Raw genomic sequence first — 9,236 nt, forward strand, 5'->3', positions numbered from 1 at the left:
TAGTTTACAAAGCAGCCAACAGGTACTGAGAAGGGATGTGACTTGCCCCAGTGTAGCAAGGAGCTGATGTAGGCATCCGGGTGGCCAGCTTGGGCCTCTCTTCCGTGTCCAGTGCCTCTCAGAACTGCGAACAGTCAAAAATGAGAACACGAGAATTCCCTGACTGACACCTTAGGGAGTCCAAAAGCAATTGGAGTTAGGCCGTTTTGGGTGAAAAAAAATTTTTTTAATGTGTGATTTCTATATAGTGAAGTTCACCCACTTTAATGGACAGTTTTGTTCATTTCCACAAATGCATACAGTCATGTAACCACCACTGTGATCAGGACAGGGAACAGCTTTATCACACCCCAAAATTTCCTGGTACAACTTTGTAGTCAGCTCCTCTCCCCAGCCCAGCCCCTGACGGATGACCACTGACCTGTTTTCTAGGTGGTTTTTAGTCAGCAGGACTAGATGGGTCTGAGTGGCCTGGAGGACAGGGTCTTGTCCAGTCCATTGCCTGGCGTCAGACCTGTTGTACCTGTGTTGGGAACATTTGTCAGGTGGGATGAAGAGAGGATACCGGGGGAGACTGGGGAGCAGCAGCAGCAGACCTGCTGCCCAGGCCTGGGTCCGTCCACGGCTTACCGTGTGTGACCCTGTGGGAGTCACCTGTCTTCTCTTTTCTTAACAAACTTTTATTGTTTACTATATACACCACGTCTTATTCTAGGTAGTAGAAATACATCTCTGAACAAAGCCGAGATCTTTGCTCTTGTGGAACTTAAATTCTAGATGGGAGATAGACCATCAATAATAAACATAATAAATAATGTTCTGTAATATGCAAGAAAACAATAAGTGCTATTCAGAAAACAGAAAGTCAAGTAGGAAAGGAAAATCAGGAGTTCTGGGGCAGGAAGGAGGTGGGTTTCAATTTTAAATAGAACACTTAGGGTGATTCATTGAAAAGGTGACATTTGAGCAAAGACTTGAAGGTGGTGAGAGAGTAAATGATGCTGGTATCTAAGAAACAGCACTACTGGCAGTGGGAACAGATTGTGCAAAGGCCCTGCAGTACGAAAATGCTTGTGTGTGCTCGAGGAAAAGGAAGAAGGCCATTGTGGCTGGAGGGAGTGAATGATGGGGAGAGGAGTAGATGATGTCAGATGTTGGGCCTTGTGTGCTGTTGTTGGAATCTGAGCTTTTATTCTGGGTAAGGTGAGCCTTATTTGTTAGCAGGATCAGTCTGGCTGTTGTGCTAAGAATCATGTTGGAGGGCCAGGGTGGTAGCCCGGAGACCAGCTAGGAGGTTATTGCAACGATCCAGCCCCAGTCTCCCACCCCTGCGGAAATGGTCTGGAGAAGCCTCAGTCCTAGGACTTGGGGATCACCGCTCTGGTCCGCGAGAGAACCGAGTACCCGCGCTCCGCCTCCCCTAGGTGAGACACCCCTGGCCCTGGCAGCCTGCACCAACCAGCCCGAGATCGTGCAGCTGCTGATGGAGAACGAGCAGACGGACATCACCTCCCAGGACTCACGGGGAAATAACATCCTCCATGCGCTGGTGACGGTGGCCGAGGACTTCAAGACGCAGAATGACTTCGTCAAGCGCATGTACGACATGATCCTGCGGAGGAGTGGCAACTGGGAGCTGGAGACCATGCGGAACAATGATGGCCTGACGCCGCTGCAGCTGGCCGCCAAGATGGGCAAGGCCGAGGTGGGCGAGACTGGGATGGGGGCTGTAGGCACGCTCCCCTAGGGGCCCTGCTGAGTGGCTGACTGCGCAGAGCCATGAGAAGCAGCACGTGGACCCACCTTCTCAACTTCAGTTCCTAACATTGTTTCTCTCCTGTCCTGGGACCTCCTTGCCGGAGCCCCAGTGGAGGAGCCTTAAGGCTGAGGATTCCTGTGTGGCAAGGCATCCAAGCGGAGGCTGAGTGTCTGAGCCTCAGGGCCTTCAGCCTCTCATGAGGACAGGAGCCCCAGAAGGCCTGCTCTGGATCCAGAGCCAATGGGCTGCTGCTCCCTGACTCTGGGGAGACCCCAGCCTGTCTGTCAGGTGGAAACCTTGAGCCAGGTCCCTAGCAGAGTGTGCGGCTGCTCATGGCCTTTGTGCCCTTGCATCGTGGCCGAGGAACTCAAGTTAACCCGGAGCCTTGGTGAAGCCTCAGCTGGGTGGGCTCACATCTCTCTAAGCGGCCGGGACCACAGCTTGGTCCAATTTCAAGGTCAAGACTCAGGTTGGGGCAGGAGTCACGGCTTAACAAAGCCCGTCCTTGGCCTCCATATTGCGAACTCTGGGAGAGGACTGTGGCTCCTGGGAGGCTGCTGGAAGGGCGCTGAGAGGTGACGGTGGGGGACTGTTGAGCAATGGCAGCTGTGCCAGCCTCAGGGCAGCTGATGGGGGTGGGGGGCCGGAGGCGCTGCCCTGAGGGCCTTGGGTCCCGGCCCAGAGCTCAGGGCTGGGCCCACAAGAGACCTTTTCATTCTCTTGTGGGAGGAGGAGGGGATGGAACACAGCTTTGACAGGAGGAATTGTGTGCCTGCCTCCCCCGTCCCCTGCCCACCCCAAGGACACGGCTTCCTGAGGGTTTGAGGAGAAGTCAGATTTGTGGTTTCAAGTGGGCTTTCTCCAAGGACTCTGAGGCATGTGCTTTCCCTGGGGAGGGCCCCGGGGTGAAGCCTCCCGCATGGAGCATGGCCCCACGCCTCCCTGGTTCTCTAGAGAATAACATGTCCCCCACCCCCTCCCCGTGGCCAGGCTTGGGGAGGTGCCTGCACCCTTCCTGGCCCCTTCTCTCCTGCATTCAGTGTTCTTTGGAAACCTTTCTGGATGCTGCCCAAGTTGGCCACTGTGCTGGGAGTGGAGGATCCAGCCATACTTGAGACACAGACCCTGTCCCTGGGCCTTCTAGGCTGGGGGTGCAGGAAGGGGAGACCTACCCTTTTCACAGGAGCTCCCTGCCTGGCCTGCAGAGACAAGGCTCCAGGTGAGATGAGATGGGAACTCCACTGGGTCACGTGAGCTCAGGGCTCTGACGCTGTCCTTCCTGACAGGACCCTCTTCCTGGACCTTGAGTTGGTGCCCCGGGAAGTTCTGCCCCTGTCCTAGGGCACCCAGGCTCAGCTGTCGGGAACTAGTGAGCTCTTCATCCTCCCTGCACTGTGGAACCGCTCAGGAAGCTCTACTAGATGCAGATGCCTGGGTCCCCCTGCAGAGATTTGTATGAATCTGTCGGTGGTGTGGGATTTTTCAGTGTTCCCTAGAGACCCTCATTTGCAGCAGAGTGAGGACTGCTGACCTAGGGAGTGGGTCCCACAGGCCCCTCAGGAAGGCTGGCGGCTTACATCACCCCCTGTCTGGCCAGAGCAGTGAGCCTCAACTGGCAGGGTCTTGACTGAGGGTAGGATGGGGAAGCCGGAAAAACTTCTAGCTTCTTCTCAAGTCCAGGCCAGACAGAAATTATTACTTGAAATTGTCACTTTCTGGAATCGTCATGGAACGGACTCCCCAGCTGGTGCAAGGATTTGTGAGCTGACTGTGCAGGGCCTTCACACCTCTTGTCCCCGGTGTTCACAATCCCCGGACTGATGGCAGATCAGTGATTGGCGCCCATTCTTCAGATAAAGCCGGGCCCAGGGCCACGGTGACAGGAGCAGAGGCCCGACTCAGTCCATCCCTGGTGGGGCCTCTTCCCTGCCCCGTCTGCCTTGGGCGGGCCCAGCTGTGTTGGCCCCAAGCCCTGTTCTGCAGCTGACAGTCGTTCCTCTTCTTACCCCAGATCCTGAAGTACATCCTCAGCCGTGAGATCAAGGAGAAGCGGCTCCGGAGCCTGTCCAGGAAGTTCACCGACTGGGCCTACGGGCCCGTGTCATCCTCGCTGTACGACCTCACCAACGTGGACACCACGACGGACAACTCGGTGCTGGAAATCATCGTCTACAACACCAACATCGATGTGGGTCTCCCGGGTGGGCTGGGGAAGGTGGCGGGGGTGGGACCCCATGCTATGAGCTGCACATGCCTGCAGCCCCCATTCCTGTGACTCAGTGGGCAGGGCCTGGGGCAGGTGCTGGGGCCACTTGACCCCAGGTGACCTGCTGGTGGGGGTCTTCTGGGCAGGGTGGAGGTGGGGTGTTGATCTTCTCCATCATGTTCCTCCTTAACTCCTCTTACTGCTTCTGTATGATCGGGGCTTAGAATTCCCTCTTTCCCCGAATCTGGTCCCAGATAAGGGTCAGGGAGTGCACAACTGGTGTAGTCAGGGACGCCTTTCTGGAGGAGGCAAGGCGGGGAGGTCAGTGAAGCTGAAAGAGAAGAGAAAGGATTGGCAGTGGGAGGTTTTTGGCTCTTAGGGGGAGCGAGGCAACAAGCTGGATCTTCATCCTTCACATTTTACCAAGAGTCTTGCTTCCCAGAGCCTCCTTGGCCCCTCGTGGCAGCCTAGCTGGTAGGGAAGTGATTGAGATCTGTTTTATAGATGAGGAGACAAGGCCTGGAGAGGGTCAGGGGTTTTCCTAGGGTCACACAGTCAAGGGGGGCCCAGTAGGGGCCAGAACCGCAGTTATGGCCCTGGCCCCCTTCTGGCCCTCCCTCCCCGCTGTGCATCAGATCCTCTTGCCGAAAGCCCCAGGCTCCTGTGGCATTTGGCTGTTGTCTGGGTGCATTGGGAAGGAGCCTTGGGAGCTGGAAATTAGCCTCCCAACATTTCCAGCCAAAGCAGTCCACTGGACACAATGACTGGCCCCTTCTGCCAGGGGCAGTGCTGACTCAGAGCTCCCTTGGAAATGAAGGCCCTTTGAAAATGGCCCCTCCTTCCTTCTCGTCTCCTTGGTGATCGGTGCTGTTCTACCCCCAGAACCGGCACGAGATGCTGACCCTGGAGCCCCTGCACACGCTGCTGCATATGAAGTGGAAGAAGTTTGCCAAGTATATGTTCTTCCTGTCCTTCTGCTTTTATTTCTTCTACAACATCACCCTGACCCTCGTCTCCTACTACCGCCCCCGGGAGGAGGAGGTACGTGGGGACACCCTTGAGGTGGGGGATGGAGTGGTCAGAGCTGCAGAAGCTTGGAGCCATCCCATGTGCAGATGGGGAAACTGAGGCCTGGAGAGGCCAAGAGATTTGCATGGGGTCCCCCAGTTGTCCTGCTCCACGGTATCTTGGACACGGAATTTATCTCCAGCACTTAGTTGAGCTAAGCCCCAGATGCTCGGCCCGAGGCTGACCCATGCTGGAGGTGGGCGGGAGGATTAGGAGCCCCAGGCCTGGCCCAGGCTTCCTGTTTAATCTGCAGCAGATTGGGTGTTTCTGCTGCAAGGACCACAGGCAATGGGAAGAGGAGGAGGGCACTTGGAGAAGCAGTCCCACCCCTCTGGGCCTTGGCTTCCCATCCATTACAAGAGACACAGAGTCCTGGCTTTAACTGTCACGAGGCCCCGTGGGTGTCCGGATACAGGTGGAACAGACAAATGCCACGAAGTGTGAGGGATTGTTAGCACCGATCGGATCATGCATCTCACTGCAGAATTCTGGGTTCCCACTGTTGGTGGGGAAGGCAGGCCGGGGCAGCCGTTCCTTCGCTCACCCTTACAGAGACTGGGCTTCGTGCTGGCCCCTGGCCCAGATCAAGGGTCTGGCATGTGTCTGTGCGTGGTGCCCCCAGAGCTGGCGCTACCCCTGCCTTCCTTACTCCCCACCCCGCACCCATCCATTCCTCTGCCTTCCTCCCCAGGCCCTGCCACACCCCTTGGCCCTCACGCACAAAATGGGGTGGCTGCAGCTGCTAGGAAGGATGTTCGTGCTCATCTGGGCCATGTGCATTTCTGTGAAAGAGGTGAGTGGGTCACCAGGCTCCCCCCGGACTGGCACGAACCTGGCTTCGGTTGTGCCCTGCTCTGCCACTACCACTGGGGGACTTCGGGGAGGCATTTCCTTTTTAACCTTTAGATTTACATTTAGTTACAAAATGGAAATAAATAAATAAGCAGGCTTATCCTACCTACTTTGTCTATCCATCCCTCCATCCGTCTGTGCAATCATGTGCCATTTATCTACGCTCCCAGCCACTCAGTGACCCATCTACCCGTCCCTCCATCCATCCATCATCTATCCATCCATCTATCCAGTCACCTGCCCTCTCTCACTGATCCAGCTGCTCATTCATCCATTCAAACCCCGACTCATCCTTACCCACTGTACTTCCATCCTTCATCCAACCATCTTTCCATCTGTTTGTCAATTGATCCATTCATCTACCCAGCCAATGAATGAGCCGGTATATTCTGAAGACCTTCTATATGTGGGGACAGGGATGGAGGGAGTTTGCCTTCTTTGAGCTCATGGTCTGGTAGGGGATTTCAGATGGACAGAAATATCTAGACTTTAAGATAGAACTCGAAAAGGGCCCAACGTTGGGCTCAGACCAGGGCTCAGAACAGAGATGACTTTTACCTGGGGGCAGGGAGAAGTAGGGAAGGCTTGAAGGTAGAGAAGACACTTACTCTGGTGTGGGGGCGCGTTGGCATGGGGACACTGGGGAGAAGGTATTACAGGGCAGGTGTGGGGAACAGCATGAACAAAGGCCGTGTGTAGGGAACGGCTGCTTACCGTGTGGTTGTGCTGCTTTGCGGGTTCTGGGGTGAGAGTGAGAGATGTAAGAAGATTGGGGGGAGCACCCACTTTTCCCCTCGGCACAAGTCCCCTTCCGTATCCCTCACCTGGGCTGTGGCTGGGCCTTCACATGCTCCCTGCTCCCTGAGTCCCTGTCCCGGGGGAAAGCCCCCTTCCCCAGATCCTCCAGCAAGGGGCATGAAGAGGGGGCAGCTTTTTTCTTCCCCTGTCTCTGAATGAAAGGAAGCTGATTCAGCTTTTCTTTTCTTTCTGGCCTCAGGGCATCGCCATCTTCCTGCTGAGACCCTCAGATCTTCAGTCCATCCTCTCAGATGCCTGGTTTCACTTTGTCTTGTAAGTAGGTTTGTCCCCTTGGTCACTGCCTCACAGGCAGGGCTAAAGTCTAGTTATGATGGCTGCTGTGTTCCTCTGCAAAGCCACCCTACCATGTCACCCTGTCCTTGTCATTCTGCCATAGCCACATGGCCAGGGACCTCCTCCCTCCCTTCTGGTAAGGGAGGCACATAGATGCCCACGGAAAGGACCAGAAAACGGTAGGGCAGTGCCCACCATCGGCTGCAGGGATGGCTGACTGTACCCTGCCGGGCGGCAGGCAGCACAGAGAAGGTGGGGAGGTGTTTAGCCGTCCTGTGTACATTTTTATGAAGGGACCTTCTAGGCCAGTTTCTCCTGGTTGCTGTCTCGGACCCTGGCCGATCAGGGCTGGAAGGTACTTGAGAAATCAGCGAGTCTCCTCTGTAGCCATGAAAACCGAGGCTCAGAGCAGGGAAGTGAGTCACTCACAGTCACGTGGAGCTTCCGTCATCTTCACCCCAGGCTGCTGCAGGGTGGACTCCCGTGGGCCCGAGCCACAAAGCCCAGCTCAGCCACCTTTCCGAATGAGGTCACGTGCAGCGACATCAGAGGCTCATGTGACCCCTGTCTCTAAATGAAAGGCGGCTGATTCAGTATTGCAGGATGTGAATGGAACAGAATCCGCAGTTTTCGATGAAGAATGTTGGGCTCTGTGGCTCTGGAGGACCCCACCCCTCCCCTGCAAAGTCCCTCTTCTGAGCATTTGGGAGGCTGGATTCACAGGACCTTGAATCTTGGCCTGGTGTTTCCAAATACCTATTAATAGGTGTTTTGTTAAGAATGTACCTGCCTTCCAGGAGCATGAGCCAAGTTCTCCATCCCGGTGGGCAGGTGGGGCACCATGAGACAGCCGTGAATGGATAGGCCCGGTTCAGCACTGCCCACGATGCAAGCCGCGTGGGAGTCTGTCACCTTTGAGAAAGTATGACAATTCCAGAGGAAAATCTGTTTGTCAGCCACTGGCTTTAACGCAGACAAAAGGCACCAATGCCTTGTCCTGCTCTTCTGTGCCTTAGTCGTTTTGTTAGTGCAGGGGAAGGTGTAAACATTCCCTCCTCACTTCAGCCCCCAGTGCTCCATCGCCAAACTTGTGCTTTTCACTGCGCAAGAAAATCAGGGTTGCCTGTGTCCTAACCGAACCTAGTTAGATATTTTATAATCGTGGAGACTGCCTTATGGTATCCGCGAGAGAGGGTTTCCATCCAGCTGTCTGCGTAACTGATGGTGTATACACTGTTTAGGAATAGATTTTGATCTTGTATGTTTGGTATATATTGTACTTTAAAAATTTTAAATTCTGGTATAATACCTGTAACACAGATGTTAAACCATCTTAACCATGTTTAACTGTATAGTTCATTACTGTTAAGTACATTGACATTGTTGTACAGCCAAGCTCCTTTTAGTGTACCTATTATAGGGCATATATTGTAGTTTTTAAAAAGATTTTTAAGAGCAGATTGGGGGGACTTTTGTTATGATTGGCTTTTGAGTATAGACATTGTCAGCATTTGTCACTTAAGTTAAAAATGCAGTGTTTCACCGCATCCTCAGTCTACCCTAGAGGTTCCTCCAATCTAGGTAGGAGTCAGAAATCATGCAGGTGATTTAAAATACATACAGACTCCTGGCCCCGGGCCCCCTGAACCAGAATCTCCCGGGCCCTGGAGATCTGTATCTTTAAAAAGTCCTTGTCAACAGCAAGCAGCCCACCTCTGGCCCCAGTGGTGCAGTCTGCAAGGCCGGATTTTAGATGTGGTCAGGCAGATCTGGGGCAGCCTTATCCGTCTCTTTAGCACCAGTCACCAGGGTAACCGTTCAGGGTTTCAGAGATGTTGGGGGATTTGGATATCTCTGCCCTGCTGCTGAGGAGAAGTAAGTAAGGCCCTTGTCTCCTGTGTCTCCTGAACAGTTTTATCCAAGCTGTGCTTGTGATACTGTCTGTCTTCTTGTACTTGTTTGCCTACAAAGAGTACCTCGCCTGCCTCGTGCTGGCCATGGCCCTGGGCTGGGCGAACATGCTCTACTACACGCGGGGGTTCCAGTCCATGGGCATGTACAGCGTCATGATCCAGAAGGTGTGTTGGGGCTGCCGGGCGTCAGAGATGGGCAGGGAGGGCCCTCAGAGAAGGCCCATTTTTCAGATGGGGAAACTGAGGTCTGGCAAAGCAAAGAAGCCCGTCCAAGGGACAGGCCACTGATTTTTCTCCCAAATGCCATGGCCTCCCTTTGCCTTTGATTAGGCTCTCTTAGGGAGGA

The 9,236-nt window shown here is 54.4% G+C and overlaps 1 protein-coding gene across 1 annotated transcript in view; it reads left to right on the forward strand.

Annotated features, from left to right (window-relative positions):
- Positions 1–9,236, forward strand: part of TRPV3 (transient receptor potential cation channel subfamily V member 3) — a 32,130-nt gene that overhangs the window by 14,812 nt on the left and 8,082 nt on the right. The window contains exons 8-13 of the mRNA XM_010950229.3: positions 1,425–1,705; positions 3,771–3,947; positions 4,848–5,006; positions 5,725–5,826; positions 6,883–6,956; positions 8,890–9,055. Of these exons, the coding sequence (XP_010948531.2) occupies positions 1,425–1,705; positions 3,771–3,947; positions 4,848–5,006; positions 5,725–5,826; positions 6,883–6,956; positions 8,890–9,055 (959 nt within the window). The remainder of the gene's footprint in view (positions 1–1,424; positions 1,706–3,770; positions 3,948–4,847; positions 5,007–5,724; positions 5,827–6,882; positions 6,957–8,889; positions 9,056–9,236) is intronic.

The sequence above is a fragment of the Camelus bactrianus genome, chromosome 16, assembly GCF_048773025.1.
Source record: "Camelus bactrianus isolate YW-2024 breed Bactrian camel chromosome 16, ASM4877302v1, whole genome shotgun sequence".
Lineage (NCBI taxonomy): Eukaryota > Metazoa > Chordata > Mammalia > Artiodactyla > Camelidae > Camelus > Camelus bactrianus.